The sequence below is a fragment of the Tetrao urogallus genome, assembly GCF_951394365.1.
Source record: "Tetrao urogallus genome assembly, chromosome: Z".
NCBI lineage: Eukaryota > Metazoa > Chordata > Aves > Galliformes > Phasianidae > Tetrao > Tetrao urogallus.
The window spans coordinates 74,487,329-74,504,346 of NC_136816.1; the positions used below are offsets into that span (position 1 = coordinate 74,487,329).

Consider the following 17,018-nt stretch of genomic DNA (forward strand, 5'->3'; position numbering starts at 1 on the left):
GGATGCCCCATCCCTGGAGACCTTCAAGGCCAGGCTGGATCAGGCCCTAGGCAACCTGATGGAGCTGTGGCGTCCCTGTGCACTGCAGGGGAGATGGACGAGATGGCCCCCAGAGCCCCCTTCCAACCCAAAGGTTCTATGAATTCTCTTCTAGATCTTTATGGAGCTGAGTTTTGTCAAGGAAGAAAGAGCCAATTCCCTTCATATCACCTATTCCCTTAATTCCCCAATTCCCTTAAAACACCAGTACCCAAGACAGCCTGATGTTACTGAGGGATATTATATAACTGTTATTACAGCACTTCCTTCTCAGCCAACACTTAACAAGAACACAAAGTTTAAGTTCTTCCAACATTCATCTCAGAAACACTTCTCTACCACACCAACTCAGCAGCGTCTACGCCTCGCCTAATGGGGAATGCACCTTTCCCAGCTAGCACGCACAGCTCTAACTCCACGTATCCCCACAGATGAACTGCACAACGGACCATCCCCTGCCCCACGCCTCGTCAGGCGGAGGAGAAGGCGGAAGCGGAGGCGCGGCCGCTCGGAAGCCCCGCCCACCCCTCCCGGAAGCCCCGCCCACCCCTCCCGGAAGCCCCGCCCACCCCTCCCGGAAGCCCCGCCCACCCCTCCCGGAAGCCCCGCCCACCCCTCCCGGAAGCCCCGCCTGGAGGCCCACATGCCGTGCCGTGGCCCCGCCCCCTCGCTCGGCCAATCGCGTGGCGCCCTGTTGGCGGCGCGCGCCGTCCCGCAGCACGGTGCAAGATGGCGGCATGCGCGGAGCGAGGCGGGCTGGCGGCAGCTTTGGTGGCCGGGCTGCTGCTGGCCTTCGGGCGGGCGGCGGTGGCGGCGGAGGGCTCGGCGGGGCCGCACCGCCGCTTCGAGTACAAGTACAGCTTCAAAGGGCCGCACCTGGTGCAGGCGGACGGCACGGTGCCGTTCTGGGCGCACACGGGCAGTAAGTGGCGGGGGAGCGGGCTGCGGGCGGCGCGGGGTCGTGCGGCGCCGTGCGGCGGCGGTCCCCCCTCCCGGCGGTGCTGCGGAGCCCCGGTCCGTCCCCGTGCGCGGTGCTGATGTGTCACTGCGGGCGGAGGGGGCTGCCCCTGCAGCGCTGCAGGGCGCGCAGCTCGGCCCCGTTTTGCTGTCGCTGAAGTCGTTTTGTCTGCTTTTTTTTGTTTGTTTGTTTCTTTTTTTTTTTCCCCTTTATTTTTGTGAAGTTGATCCGGGCCCGCTCCCTGGGTGCTGGGTTGTGGCTCACAGTTATGTGGCGTTGTGCTACACGTGTCAAAAGGGCAGCGCTCGGGGATGAACAGAAGGGGAGAGGCCGTCTGTTTGTGTGGAGAAAACAGTGATTTGTGTAAAAAAACAGCAAAAAATGCAATACGTCCTAGCAAAAAACTTTTAAAAAAAAATATCTGTGTTCGTATTTTAGCCATCTGATCAACCTTCTCTTTCAGGTGCGTGTTGTTGTACCAAACAAATGGTGAAAAAACGCTTTGAAAAGCAGTAATAATTACCCTGCTAAAAGTAACAATCCTTTCTGTTTTCATGTTTTGTTGCTTTTAGGTTCATTTTTGTTTTCCTCCCTGAGTGTTTACCTAAAATGTTTGTTCCTTTCCCTTCCAGATGCTATACCGAGCGCGGATCAGATTCGTATAACAACGTCTTTGAAGAGCCAGAAGGGATCGGTGTGGACCAAAAACAAGTCAATATTTGAATACTGGGAAGTCGAAGTGACCTTTCGAGTTACAGGCAGAGGCCGCATTGGAGCCGATGGGCTGGTATTGAGTTTGATCTGATGTAAGAAAGAGGCTTACTCAAAAAAGTGGCTGTAGGCTTACAGTTTTTCCTTCCTTTCTGTAACAGGCAATCTGGTTTACAGAGGAGCAAGGCATGGAAGGTCCCGTGTTTGGGGCAGCTGACAAGTGGAATGGTGTTGGAATTTTCTTTGATTCCTTTGACAATGATGGAAAGGTTGGTTGGCAGCAAACTCTTCTAGTAAACATAAATTTCCTGCTTGTTTGGCACTCAAGGCTTTGTAGAAAAAAATAGCATGTCACTTTCCTATTTCCCCCCACCTCTTACTTAAAGGGCTGCATTAAAACAATCATATTTCTCTGATAGAATTTAATCTAGACCTTTCCCATATGCTCTTTTGGGGAAGGTTGAGGAGTGGGGAAGGGGTTCAAGCTAGAAAGCAGAAGCATAACTCTAACTAGACTACCAAGTTTTGGTTCATCTGTTAGCTTTGGAGGGAAAATGATTTGAACACACGTAGAAGCTGAAGTAGGGGATTTCCATAGGCAGCTCAAAATGCTGATAAATCTGAAGATTTATGCTTTGGAAGCAGCGTATTGTACAAAATATGCCATAGGGAAACACATTTCCATGTCTTTCCTTGGAAATGCTCTTGGAACAAATCTGACTCGAGTGGTTAACAGCAAAAAGTCAGTGGCAATGAGGATGGCAGTGCTTTGCGTTTTTCCTACCCAAAATTCGGTAGCTTTGCTGTATCTACCTGCTTTTCGTGCTCCAGAATGATTTGAAGATCCTCAGAAATAAAACAGTTTATCTGCTTTGCTTTCTTCTGTTACTACTTTGTCTTTTTTCTTTTTTTTTTTTCCCCAGTTTTTTCTCTGTTTTTGTAGGTATAACAATTTAGGGTGTTCTGCTTGTTGTTTTTTTTTTTTTGTACAGATGTGTTTTAAAATACAGTCAACATATATAGAAGTTGACAGGCTGAGGGTGGCATTCATATTTCCCATCTTAAGAAGGCTAGAAATGGAATGTTGTTCTACCTACTAAGAGTTTTGAAATACTTTCTTTTTTTTTTTTCCCCCCTCTTCTGACTTCTGTCAGGGACACGGACCCCAGCAGTGGCTGGGTAAAGGTGCCATCTGCATCTGCTGCATGTAAACAATGCTGTTGGCCAGGACTTCAGAACTGTGTCTCTAATCATGAGTTTAGTCTGTGTGATATGAATTTGTCTGTTTTTAAAAAAATGATGACAACCAGCTGAAAGAAAAGCCTTTGCTGTGCCTGTGTTGATCTGACACATCTTAAATCCTGGAGTTGTGAGAGTTGGTGTTTGTTTTGTTGTTTTTTTTTTTTAATGATAGCCTACTGCTTTCTTCCAACTCTGTGCAGAAATTAATTCTTCTTGGTACTGTTCTGAATTGATACAGAACTACTACTGTTGTACTGAAGCTAACTGTAAGAAGATGACATTGAAGTATTTGGATTGTACAGAGTGTGTAATACTGATTTGAAGCAATCTATCTAACCAGGCACCGTGGCTGAGGAGTAAAAACTGATGTATTCCTTGGTGTTGGTTGCAGTTCTGTTATTGCCACAATATACATGGTGAAGTAAAGCAGTCGCTTTCTTTAGCTGTGCTGATTTCTTATGGCATTAAAGGACCACCCTGCCCCACGCTGTGAATTGAGCATCGGGTTTTTCTTGAACTCCTGAGAGCAAGGCTTGTCATCTTTTCTATAGGACTATGAGACTGTCCAGTTGGACAGTATATTCCTTATGGAGACGGTGAATGGAAACGCTGAAGGGGAGATTATCTCTGTAATCTTGTGTTCCTATGAAAAGAAGAGTTAGCTTTCTAAACTCAACTGGCAGAACAGTAAATCTGTTTTGCTCTTACTTCAGCTTGTTCTCGTTTTTCTTTTGGTTTGAATAACCAGGGGTGTGTTTGGCAGATGGCTCAGTCTCTGGCAGATAGCTGCTGCTGTGGCCTTTGTAATGACTCGTGAGGTCAGAGGGATGCCAGCTGTCTTTCCAAGTTACACAGCCAGAGTCAGATGCAGTAATCATCTGTGCTTTTTAAAATCAGTGCATTTGCTACATACACCTTTCTTCTACCTGCGGGTTTTACATTTGTGTTTTTGAAATGATGCTGTTTGGTTGGATAGCCAAGAACCTTTTTTTCCCCACTCCCAGCAGCACAAAGAGTGTGGCAGCCTCTTGTAAAGTGTGCAGTGTGACACACGACCTCAAACATTGAAAAAGCCTGTCACTGGGGTTGTACATATTTCACTTTGAATTAACCTGTTTTATTTATGTGATAGTTGTTGGGTTTTTTTGTTTATTTTTTAGAAAAACAATCCTGGTGTCGTTGTTGTGGGCAATGATGGAAAGCTTCTGTATGACCACCAGAAGTAAGTTTGTTTTCAGCCTTGACTTCGTCATGAATCTTTTCTTTTGGATGATGAGATGTTGCATGGAAGCCTTTGAGAAATGCTTTTAAGGTTTCTTTTATTATGAAACTTCTTTTCCCATCCCTCATCCTATGTTTGGGTTTTTCTGTTTGTTGAAATGCTGTTTTGGCAGTAAGAGCACAGGAACAGGCAGTGGATATTGAAGTGGGCTTGGGGATGGGTGAGCTCGAATGAGTGGATGTACAGACTTTTTACCTCTTTATTGCTAATAGATGTGTTCCACACACGGCTAGTAACTGAAAGGAGTGACTAGCTGGAAACTAATCTCTCGTAAATTGATGTATTTGGTTTTGATTTGTGGTGGTTTCTGGTAAAATTAACATATTTTTGGGTTTTCTGAGAGGAGAACTATTTAGCTTAACTACGGTTGTTCCAGACTATAGTTAATTGATGAATGTGGGAATGACTTAAAGCAAACAGACTTTACTGTTTTCCATCTGTGCTATTCAGTGTAAAATATGTAGCACCACTCAGCCCAGAGTTAAGTCACCACAATGGAAACATATTTTGTTATGGCTTTTATGTTTTGAAAAAAGTGTGATGGTTCTTAGTGATACATTGATGCTTTTCTGCATTAGCTGATAAGTCATAAGATACAGTCTTATGCAAGTTGTCTTCTTGCATAGCGATGGCTCCACACAAGCATTGGCCTCCTGTCAGAGGGACTTTCGTAATAAGCCCTATCCTGTTCGAGCAAAAATCACCTACTACCAAAAAACACTGACTGTAAGTACTCTGAAATAACACAATTACTCCTGTTGCTCAGCTTTTTAAGTGTGAGGTGGTTGCTGTTTTTTTTCAACACCTCCCCACCTCCTGTGTTAAATGTTGAGCTTAGTAACTCAGGAGCTGGAATGAGGTGCCCTACATTCAAGTACTGCACGAGTTCTTACAGTGCATCCTGAGCTGAGTCAGCAGCTATTGCTGATTTTTGTGGTGTTTCTTAGAGGTCAGTTCCAGTCGTGTCCTACCTGCCCCAAATCCCAAAGCCAGCATATGTGCCTCATCTTCCAAGTGGTCGAGCAGCTGTTGAATTTGGACAGCGTTGCTCAAGCTGATTGTTGAGCTGCGGAGGGTTTTCCAGCTGATTGTTGAAGATTATTGAAAGGCAATTAATTAAAAAAAAGCTCTTTGGCAGCACACTTAAATTTGCTGCTTAAGGCTTCCTGTCTCCAAGAAGTGGCACGTCTTAGAATGTTGAGGAAGACGTTGGTGTAAGGAAGTGCTCAAGACTTCTTAAGTACTACTCAGATGGTTGTAGCACCTCCCAAGTAAGGAGAGAAAAATACAGGTGTGCTGGTTTCAGGCAGCCATGAAGAAGTTGTTTTTTCTTTCTTCTGGTTTCTGTGAAGAAGTTACCATTGTAGTTCAGACACTATTTGTACTATTAGCCAGTTAAAGCACGCATCTGTCATTTGGTAAAAGTTTCTCCACAAAATAAACATGAGGGCACCTAGAGGAAAGTGGACCTTGTACTGTGTGGTAATGTTAAAGGCTATGCATTTGTCTTGAGTGGAAATTAAATTTCTGATACAGCTCTCTTCTTTAATGTGCCGAATCCTACTGCTTTACCTAGAACTCCTGACCCAAGTGGTGCTGCTAACCTTAACAGTTCTGCAAGTGAATCTGTGGAGAAAAAGAGAATCTCTCTAAGCTTCGATGTACTGAAGAACAAATAAGGGTGACTCTACTGGACTGCACCAAATATGTGTTGCCCAGAATCATAATGGGATTTGTACTTGAGAGTCTAACCTTTGTTGATCTCTAGGTCAGGAATTTCAGGAGGTAGAGTTAATATTTTTAGATCTGGATGAATATTTCCCTATATTAATTTGTTCTGCTGCTTCTTGTAACTGAGATGAATATATTTTAATATAAAAATGATTTCTGTGCAGTATGTCCTCGGGAGCGATGAATAGAAAATGAGGAATTCTGTTCACGTTGAACTTTGAATCAGCTTATGAGTTTCCCCAGTGGAAACTTCAGAGATTAAGTAGTCTTTGGATTCTGGTATCAGCTACAGGTTTATCTGATGAGTTGCAACTGTGACCATTGCTATAAACTAACAGCCAAATGCAGATACTGCTCAAGCAAAACTGCTGGCACAAGTAGATTTTTGTGGTTAATAACTATAGGTGTGTTTCTTTGTAGGTATTAATTAACAATGGATTTACTCCAGATAAGGAAGATTATGAATTTTGTGCTAAAGTGGAAGACATGGTGTTGCCATCACAAGGATATTTTGGAATATCTGCAGCAACGGGGGGACTTGCAGGTAGTGAACGTAAAGCATTATGGCAGACAGTATGGAGACTAGCAAGGCTTATTTATTCTACTGCTAGCATTGATCAGTTATGCCAGTTTTGGATCGTGGTAAAGTAACTAATGCCCTGCTGCTCCCGAATTTCTGATGTGCTCAGGCCTTTTTCTAACTAGAGCAGAAATACCTTCAGTTTGCCCTGAGCGGGGTGTTAATCAGCCTCAATCACTGCTGGGTGAACTTTTGGGAGGAGTGTGGGAGGATACTTTCAGCTGAAGATCCTTTGCAAGTACAAGGTTGACCTGGGAAGTTGCAGGATGTTTCATGGTGCATGGGGAGGATCAGTTCACAGCATTGATTTTTGATTTTGTTTTATCCAGATGACCATGATGTCCTGTCTTTCCTGACCTTCCAGTTGACTGAGCCTGGGAAGGAAGTAGTAAGTGTTTTTGTGCATAATTTGTAAAATGTTCTAGTATATTTTATATTTAATCCTCAGATCTTAGCATTTGCTCTGTAGTCATATGTAGAATTTTTGTGTGTAGCTCTGCTGTTGCCCATTTTGGAAAAAATCAGATAAATACTGCAATGTTTCAGTATCATTTTACTTATGCTTGCGACCAGAACTCTTGAAACAGCACTGAATGAACAAAAATAGTGATACTAAAACAAAACATGCAAATAAACTAAAAAAAGGACACCGTCTTCAGAATGTGGACAGATAATCTGGTTTTGCTTTCAACTTCCCATTCCTGTAGAACACTTCTCTACTGTTAACAGCATCTGTCCTTGTAAAAGTCCTTGATTGTGATTCTAGAAAGTGTACTTTTTAGGAAAAAGCTAGGATTTTCCATGGGTTTGTTTGGTTCCTCACTTCAACTTTAGTGTGCTTCATTAATTGTGCCGTGTCATCAAACCTGAGGTCTAGACAGTGTTTGCTGCACGATGAGTCATGTATGGGTGGTAGAGAGCATTAAAATCCTGTTCTCCCTACTTTCTTCTTACTTTGGCAATGTATTAAAGCCCACATCAGATGCAGAAATTCCTGAAAAAGATAAGGAGAAGTATCAAGAAGAATTTGAACACTTTCAACAAGAATTGGATAAAAAGAAAGAAGAGTTTCAAAAGGAGCATCCTGATGTGCAGGGACAACCAGGCAAGTTATTTGAGCAGCTTTTCAGTTGTCAAGGAAAATATTTGCTTTCAGGGATGTTCAGAACACAAGCCTGATGCTGTGGTGCACTGACAGAATGAGCTGATTGCAGGGAGTGTTGGGATAGCCCTTTTTTACATGCCGGTAACATGCACCTGCAACTCTCAGCAAATATTGGTTTGGGGAGTTTCTCCACTGATTTCACATGGAAACTTTTAACACTACAAGGGTGACACAGTCCAGTAAATTAGAAATACATGTGTGTAACAGCTACCTGTGCTTTGTTTTTTCCTGCCAGCTGATGATCCTTTCGAAAGTGTAAGCGATCGGGAGCTCAGGCAAATCTTTGAAGGGCAGAATCGAATTCATCTCGAAATCAAACAGCTCAATAGGCAGTTGGACATGATTCTTGATGAGCAGAGGAGATATGTTTCTGCAGTCACGGAGGAGATTGCTAAAAGAGGAGCAGCTGTTTCAGGTCAGCAAGGACAGGTATGTTCAAAATACACACTGCAGTTGGCAGCTCAGCCTAACTTCAGAAAGCACAATTACTTTTTCCAAGGTACATTGATTTGTTTTTCTCACCATTCCCTCCTCACTCTACACCAGGTTTCCCAGCAGGAGATTGATACAGTTGTGAAAACTCAAGAAGAGGTCATTAAACAAGTAAATGAAATGAAGTGAGTGCTTTCTAAATATGTTCTGAATTTTACACCTCCCACTTCCTAAATGATATTTATTGTTTCAGTAGGAGAATATTGACAGAACTCACATTTCTGTACGTTAACTCCTTAGCGGTGACTGTTTCCATTTCTGTGATAAATACAAAGTAAGTTTGTGTCTGTAAGGTGATTAAGTCTCCCTAATGGGCTTCAATTTATCGTGAGATTTCACTGCAATGACAAGGTGAGTACAGTGCCTTTGAAGACAAACTCTTCCCATAGAATGGCTAGTTTGATAACCTGCCAGTCACTGTTGGTGTGCCTTAGGGGTCAATAGTGGAGCCCGTCCTCTTCAGGCATCTTTATTAATGACACAGGCAGTAGGGCTGGGTGCATGCTCAGAAATTTTACAGGTAACTCATATCTGGAATGGTTGTGCAGTTGGTTGGTTCAGTGGCTGGTTCAGTAGGACCTAGAGTTGTGAGATTCCAGAAGGATTTCATGAGATTCCCTCTGGAACCTCATGAAATTCAACATGGGCAAGTGTGAGGGCTACTCCAAAAGTCTCCAAAACCACCTCCTGTGTAATGATATTGGCCCATGAGGTCAGAGGTGGATAGTGGTTCTCTGGCAGTAGAGGTTGAAGCTTCCTGCCTGTACTCTGTTACGTGTTGTCACCTCACAACAGATGGCAGCAGAGGGGCAGTGCGACAGAATGGCGCCTGACTTGGAGGTGTGTTTGGAGCTAAGGTATGGCACTGAATTCTTCCATTCAGGAAAAAAGGCACCCACTGACTTTGGTTAGTGGTTGCTGAATGTTTATGGAAACCAAAGAGTGAATGTTAGCATAGTAAGATGGTAGGTGGTGTGTTTCAGCAGTAGCAATCGTGGCTCGCTTCCTCTGGTTCAGATTTTTATGGGCACAGTATGAGGGCTCTTGTTTACTGCTACCAAAAATGCAGAGCTAATGATAGCGATCATGTTGGAGAAGTGTTTTGCAGTTTTAGAATTCACTGTATCGAATGGTGTCATTATGCTCTTTGTATCTGTTGTACTTTCTCTGGAAAGAGATAGGAATCATTACTTTTGAAGTCACCTTCATTACAAAGTCCTGCAGCTGTGAAGCAGTAACTGCCCATCGGTACAGGCAGGGAACTGATCAGCTGGAATGCAGCTTTACAGAGATGAACATGACTGCTGGGGGACAGGAAGCTGAATGTGGAACAGCAATAGCCCATATGGCGAAGGCCACCAGCTGGGCTGCACCCTGGGCTGCATTAGAGCATTGCTAGTGACCCAAGGGAGATAGTTGTATTTACTCAGCACAACTGGTACCAGTCTGGAGTCCTGGGTGCTGGGAGAGTCTGTAGTACAAGGCAGATATGGGCTTGCTGGAGGTTGTCCAATGAATGACCATGAAAATGGTTAAGGGTTTGAATCTGTCGTACAAAGAAAAGTGAGAGGCTGGGATTGTAAAGCCTGGAGAGAAGGGGGGATGTTACCAATGGGTATAAATACCTGCGTTTGACATTGGTGGAGGTAATAGTTTGAAACTCAGCTGTGATGTAAGTGCATGTTCTTTATATATGGGGTACATGGTGCCATTTGAAGGTATTTTGGATATTCTAATGGTTTAAATATTTATGTTCTAGTGCCTTTCATCTGATAAATCAATATCCTTTGCTACTGAAGGCGGCAGCATCCGATGCACAGACTGAGATGTTTTGTTTGTGTTTGCCACGATCCAAATCATTCATTACAAGTTCTCACATCACTTATATACCTTCACAAGTTTTCTTTTTCTAGCTTTCCCATCCACCCCTACAACTTTCCCATCCACTTTTACACACCAGCAGAGCATTCCACAAACACTCTTCAACTGTTCATGCAGGCGCTTATCCAGTCAGAGCCGTGAGAGGTTCTTTCTTCTTCTAGAGGTGTCCTTGGTTCTCATGCTGTTTATCTTCCCCCACAGCTGTTGTTCTGAACAGTTTTTCTTGCATTCCCACAGAAGGCTATCACAGTAAGAGAGAAAGCGACAGTTGGAGATGTTGACATGCCTGGTTGGGTTCGTTTGTGTGAGAGTTTTGTGGGGCTTGTCTGACTCAAACGTTAAGACTCTCAGCTTTGTGTTGGTCTTGCTTTGTCTTTAATCAGGGACTCGTATCATTTAATGCTCTCAGGAAACTTCTGCAGGGTGTCTACAGGGATGCTTGCAACGTTCCCAAACGATTAATAGTTCTACTCTTTAAGGTGAAATCTTAAAACTGATGGAGAAGTATGCTTTTCAAACAGAGTTACCAAATGAAGCAAAAGTCTTTGTCTTGAAGGTGCTGTACTGCTAAAATGGATTTGAGAAAGTTCCTGTTTGGTGGTGATATTTTATATACTGCTTCCAAGATGTTTAATGGTTGCTGTCGTTAGCTGCAACGGCTTTGAGTTGGTTTAATACTTCATTCACAGTAGTGAATGAATATAATGAAACATTTATTATCTTCAGCTTTAAAAAAAAAAAAAATCCTAAAAAATCCCAAACAGAAACCATTCCAACAGCTGGATATTGTGGTGCATGAGCAACTGTGGGTTTTCTGTTTTGCTTTGTTGCTTTTGTCGTTGTCGTCATTGTTGCTTTTTCCAGTATTAGTTCAAGGGCAGATCTTGTAATTCATCTAAGTAGGTCAGCTTCTTGTAGAATAAAGATTACTGCTTCCATTTTTTTTTTGCACTTGTTCTTCCATGAAAGCTTTTGTTAATATTCTTGACAAATCTTTATACCTTGCAAGCAAATTAGATTTTCTTGTTAACATTGGCAGTCTGCCCTTCCAGTGACTGCTTACTAGGTATGAGTTGGTGTAACGCCATCTTAATATTTTTCTTAGATTAAAAAGGAAAAAAAAAGAATGTTATAGATGGAAATGAACAGCCTGCTGTTCCACTGCTGGTCATCCCAGAGGAAAAGGACTTAAGGTCCAAGTAATTCTCTTGTCAAGATTTGTGGATTTCTTAATCATCTGATTACAGAAGAATCTTGTATGTTCGTACAGTAGAAACTTAACAGCATGATATTGTCAATGCCAGAGTCACGCAAATTAAATTTGAGGCAGGCCGTGTCTGTTTAGGGAAGTTATTTTGCTTGATCAGAGAAAGTGGATCATCCTGGGGGAAGGCGGCGGTGCCTGGCGGTGCTCGCTGCACAGGGTGGTGGTGCTGGAGGGAGGTGTCCTCATGTCCTCAGCCACTCTGCTTCTGTTTTAGCACAGAGAGCAGCGGCTGGGGGTAACAGCGCTGTGGATGCGGATGGACAGAGCTGCTGTCAGCATTAATTAGACAGTGTTGGTGTTGGGGTTTGCGTGGGTCGCTCAAGGAGTCTCCCGTGGAGTGTTTCTAAAATCAGTTGTTACAGCACTCATTCACAGCACTGGTAAATGTTAACCGATCGGCTTTAACCCGTACAATAATATAAGAATATGAAATAATTCCTGGGCTATATGCTAATGCTACCCAGGCTGTGTTAAATTAATTCATGGCAGATTTCTTTTTTTTCTGCATTCATTTTGTCTGTGTAAGTAGTACAAATTCAAAGCTGGACATGTAGAATGAGAGCAAGTGATGGATGCTTCACCTGGTTCTGCTTGCAGTGGCATGTAGAAGCAAGCAGCTGCTTTTGTTAAACCTCCTGATAACTTTTCTAATATTGCTACAAAGCTATTAAGGTAAACACAGAGTTTTCCATAAATCTGAGTGTCTGCAGTGCAGCACTTTACCTGGAATTAACAGAAATAAAACTGGGAAACTTTTTTTTTTTCCTGATATGCTGGAATCGCAGAATCACACAGAATCACATAATGGCCAGGGTTGGAAGGGACCTCAGGGATCACGAATCTCCAACCCCTGCCACGTGCAGGGCCACCAACCTCCACGTTTAATGCTGAACCAGGCTGCCCAGGGCCCATATGCTGGAAGTGGGATTGAGTTTTCAGAAGCGTGACAAGGATGAAGGAATTTGTAGGACATCACTGGAAGTGAGGAGAGATTTTTGTTGTTAACATGGGAAGTGTGCAGGGTACTGATATTATAGTGTAGATTAAATCATCATGCAACTCTGATTTAGTCTGTAGCTACAGGTAATTAGGCAGCGTGCCTAATTACTGCTTCTATCACGGTGAGACTGCAGTTGTAAACTAATAAGCATGTCTATGCTTACAGTTTTTAGAGCTGTAACAGTGCCTTTGAATATGCATCATACCTTTTAAAGGTTTTTTTATGATTGTTTCCAATTATTCCTTTTGATTCTGTGTCTTGAAGAGCAAATGATGGAAAGTTGAAAGATGGGCATCATTTTAATGAAGATGCTTAATGAAACAGGCTTTGGTGCTTAACCTGGAGTTTTCCATCAAATACAAACTGCTTAAAGTCACTATAACATATAATAGCACTTAAGATGCACTGTTACTGATTTACCCAATGACATTCAGGTTTTGTTTAATATTAAATTGCTGACTGCTGTTCAGGGAGGCAGGACTTCACCTCGAAGTCATCCAAACAAGCTCTCATCTGCACAAAAATGTAAAGTTATAAGTGAATTAAAAAGGAATCCAAATACATACATTTGGATCCGTTATTCTGTTAATAATGGAGAGATTAATGTTCACATGATAAATATTTTAGCTGTAGAATAATCCTCTTTGCAACTGAAAAGAGACATCACAGCCGGCAAAACAAACTATAAATGTATTGATTAGAGATTAAGTATTTTTCTCTCATTGATTAGTTTTGTTTGAGGTAGACTAGGTATGGAGCCCGAACTTTTTAGGGATTCAATCTGATTTGTTGTAGCAGGAAAATTAATTCACGTGAGGGCAATGTTAAGTATGAATGGCAGTGCGTATGGGAAATGAGTTTCTCGCATAAATGATAATCATGAAACAAGGTTGTATCTAAATCTTTTCTTATCCCTAAAGCCTCTCTTCTTTATTTTTATTTCTTACATGACTGCTTTTATTTATTTATTTTTTCTGGAACAGCTTTGATTTTCTTCGAAGATTGTATTATACTCTGTTTATCCTAAAGCCTTGGCGGGAGCCGTGGATGAAAGGCTTGTTTTGGACTTCATCAGTCGGGCAAAGCAGATCTGTAGCAATAGAATGTTTGCCAGGTCTTCCTTTCAGCACAACTTTAGGAGATGCTGCACCGTACAGATTGAATCTGTCTGTGGAATCAAGCATTTAATGTTGTAGTTTGATTGAGGAGTTACGTCTTGATGGGTGTTCTTGGAAGCTACACATTTTTGTTTTGGGGCAGTTAGGTATTTTAAGCTGATCTCAATAATATTTGCGGCATAAACGCTGTTTGTGTAAGAACTGCTTTGTGTTGAGTGGTGTTTTGTGGTCTGCCTCTTTTCAGAAATGCCATGGCTGACACTCTGAGGCTGATCAGTGGAGCTCAGCATCCTGGCCCTGCGGCGGGAGTCTACGAAACAACACAGCATTTCAATGACATCAAAGAACACCTTCACGTAGTGAAAAGGGACATTGAGCATCTAGTGCAACGAAATATGGTAATTTATGTGCTGATAGAGTAAGGCATGACTGTAATACTTCTTTATTTGGCTGTTAGTAAAAAGCTGGGATGAGCCAGCATGCAATTTACAGAGCAATTAATCCTTCATTAAGCTGCTTTGCTAAAACTGCACTGCCCTGACCCAACTGTATGATCTGTGTCTTGATGAGAAGTTTTGCACAAAGAACAGGATTTTTACTCTAATTCCTGTGGAAACAAGGTCATGCAATTAGTTTTTCTAGGTGCTTTTTTGGGTTTGTCCCACTGCTTTGCAGCTGTGTGCGGAGGAGACTTCTGAACTTAATCACAGGAGGGGGAGGTTTAATCAGGGACAACTTAGGCAAACGCTATTAAGGTCTCTAAGTGTGAAAGATGACAGTGTTAGCATTCAGGAGCACCTTTAGTCTTGCTTAGGTAACAATTAAGCTGAATTAGCTTGTGATCCCATGCAAGCTTTTTAATTTCTGCAATAATTTACTAAAGACTTACTCTTTCCCCTCTGACCTCTGATTAGTGTTACTCAGCTTGCTCTCAGTGTGGCTGTCATTTTTGTCTGTATTCTTCTGTTTGTGTTTTAATTTCTAGATCATGTGACAGAGGCCTTGTTTTGTATCCTATTTAACAGTCTTTTAGTGGTGTATTCTCTTGTCTTTTTAGCCATCTAATGAGAAACCAAAATGTCCAGATTTGCCACCATTTCCATCATGCTTATCTACAATGCACTTCTTCATCTTTGTAGCAGTGCAAACAGTGTTATTCGTTGCTTATATCATGTATAGGTAAGTATGTATTTTTTTAAAGCCATCAGGCAAGTAACTTTAGAACTTCTGAGGGGAAATGGAATTGCAGTGATAGGAGCAGTCATTCAGACTGGAGGAGACTTGGGAGGTCTTTAGTTCAGCCTTGTTCTCAAAGCAGAGTTAGCACTGAATTCACACCAGGTCATTTAGGGTTTTCACTGATCAGATCTTTCAAAACCTCAAACTCACTAGTCCTCTGGGATCCCTTTTTCCGTGTTTCATTAGTGTAATGAGGCTTACTTTGTTTCCCTCCTCCTTGTATATCTAATGGAAACTGTCCTTTCTTCAGTTTGTCTCTCTGTCTGATGATATGTATCTCCCTAAAAAAGCTCAGTTTCTTTAACACTTTCCAGTGTGTCAAGGCCTCTTGAGGCTGCTTTTGTCCAGCATGAAGTCCCGTTCCCCTGTCCTCTGCTCCCCAGTCCATCTGAGGCCTGCATTTCGGCCCCTGACCATTCTTGTGGTCCTCTATTGGATTTACTGAAGTTCATTAATATCTTAACAAGATCTGATGTCATCTGAGTTTGTACTGCATGTATCTACCAGCTCTGACAAAATTGACAAATGCCTCCGTCAACTTTTTCTTAATGATATTAATTATAAAGGGTCATTGATCGTTGATGGAGCTCTGAGTGTCATGTAGGGTTTTTGTGTGTGTTTGTTTTCAAATTGGAATGTTTGCTCTTCTCTCTTCTTCCTCCCTGTGACGCTGTAATATTTAAATTAAACGTGATGAAAAAGAAAACACGTGGAGTGTAAGGACTTGTTTGGTTGTCCTCTCTCCTGTTTCTCTGCTGCATACTCCTATCAAGATGAATGGACCAAGATAGCTGCAGTATTCTTCAAAGAGAAAATGCAGTTTGCTGTCTCTGTGGAAGGATAACTGCTATTAATATGATACTAACATACCTGGTGGCACTTTTATTTGTGTGTCTGCTTCTCCACAAAGTGGAGAGAGTACATTTTTTATGTGTGTCACGTTATGCCATCAACGTGGCATCGAGATGGCTTCCCAGATTAAATGAGCAAATCTCCTTCAGTTCTTCTTGGTGCTCTGTAATTCTAGCTTTTGTGCTCCATATCCACTGAGAAAAACAAGAATGTTCTGTGTCAGAGGGAAAAGGAAGACCCATTTCAAGCAAGCTCGTTAATCACTTCTTAATTGCACGTTTCCTTTCCTGTCAGGCAAAGGAAAATCAGATGTTGAGAAGTTTTAGAGAATTTATTTTTAAGATCCATACACAGTTTGTTTTCTACCCAGAATTTGTTTCTGTCTGTGATGCAGAATTGGAACTGTATAGAGGAAATTTCTACTTTTTACTATATGACTTAAGATATGAGTTTTTTACTCAACTCTTGGAAAGGGTAGATAACGGCAGGACAAGGGGAAATGGTTTGAAGGTGAGGGAGGGAAGATGGAGGCTGGATGTCAGGGGAAGTTCTTTGCTATGAGAGTGGTGAGGTGCTGGAACAGCTGCCCAGAGAGGCTGTGATGCCCCGTCCATCCCTGGAGGTGTTCAAGGCCAGGTTGGATGGGGCCCTGGGCAGCCTGGGCTGCTATGAAATGTGGAGGTTGGTGGCCCTGCGTGTGGCAGGGGGTTGGAGCTTCATAATCCTTGAGGTCCTTCCAACCAGGGCCGTTCTGTGACTTGTACTCCATTTCCCTAAGTTCCGTTGAGGAGGAATACTTTTAATCCTAAAACAAAACAAATATTTGTTTAAACCTGGTAGCTAGTTGTTTTTTTTTTGTTTCTTTTTCTATGTGCTTAATGAATATTTTTCTGATTTTTTTCTTTCAGGAGTCAACAGGAAGCAGCAGCCAAAAAGTTCTTTTGATGACCTCTTCCTTTTGTGTGTACATAACAGCAGTATGTATGCACAGAAAACCATGCAATTCTGTACATGAGGGAAAATTTAGTGTTTGATGTACTTCAGGACTGTGAATTACATAATTTTGTCAAACAAAACGTGTTCTTATTTAGGCTGTTAATTCTAGAATTAAAACAGACCTGGGAGCAGCAGAGCAAATGCTAGGCAGGGGGTGACTACAAGTCCTAGCTAGGTCTCTGTTTTCAATGAGATTTCTGATCAATGCTGGAAGGCAAACACTGAATTCCTCCTATTTTGTCAGAATTTCAGCGGAGGGATTTGAAAGACCCCTGTTAGGTGGCTGTTGATGATGAGACCTGTGCAGAAATCTCGCCACTGAGAATCCGTATCAGATTAGGAAAATTACAAACAATAAAACCACTGCTCTCTAAAACCCTCCAAAACCAAAACAAGGCAAAATGAAAAACAAAACAACAAAAACAAACAAAACCCACTAAAATTACACTTTTCTGTTTTGTTTTT

The 17,018-nt window shown here is 42.2% G+C and overlaps 1 protein-coding gene across 1 annotated transcript; it reads left to right on the top strand.

The window, feature by feature from the left end:
• Positions 1–768: 768 nt before the first annotated feature.
• LMAN1 (lectin, mannose binding 1) lies at positions 769–16,502 on the top strand (the record flags this gene model as incomplete). The annotated part of the gene is made up of 13 exons (XM_079548145.1): positions 769–961; positions 1,630–1,784; positions 1,870–1,977; positions 4,111–4,172; positions 4,859–4,958; positions 6,384–6,507; positions 6,873–6,931; positions 7,516–7,648; positions 7,944–8,137; positions 8,255–8,325; positions 13,711–13,864; positions 14,524–14,645; positions 16,466–16,502. The coding sequence occupies 13 exons, from the start codon at positions 769–771 to the stop codon at positions 16,500–16,502; spliced, it is 1,512 nt and encodes a 503-aa protein (XP_079404271.1).
• Positions 16,503–17,018: the final 516 nt, after the last annotated feature.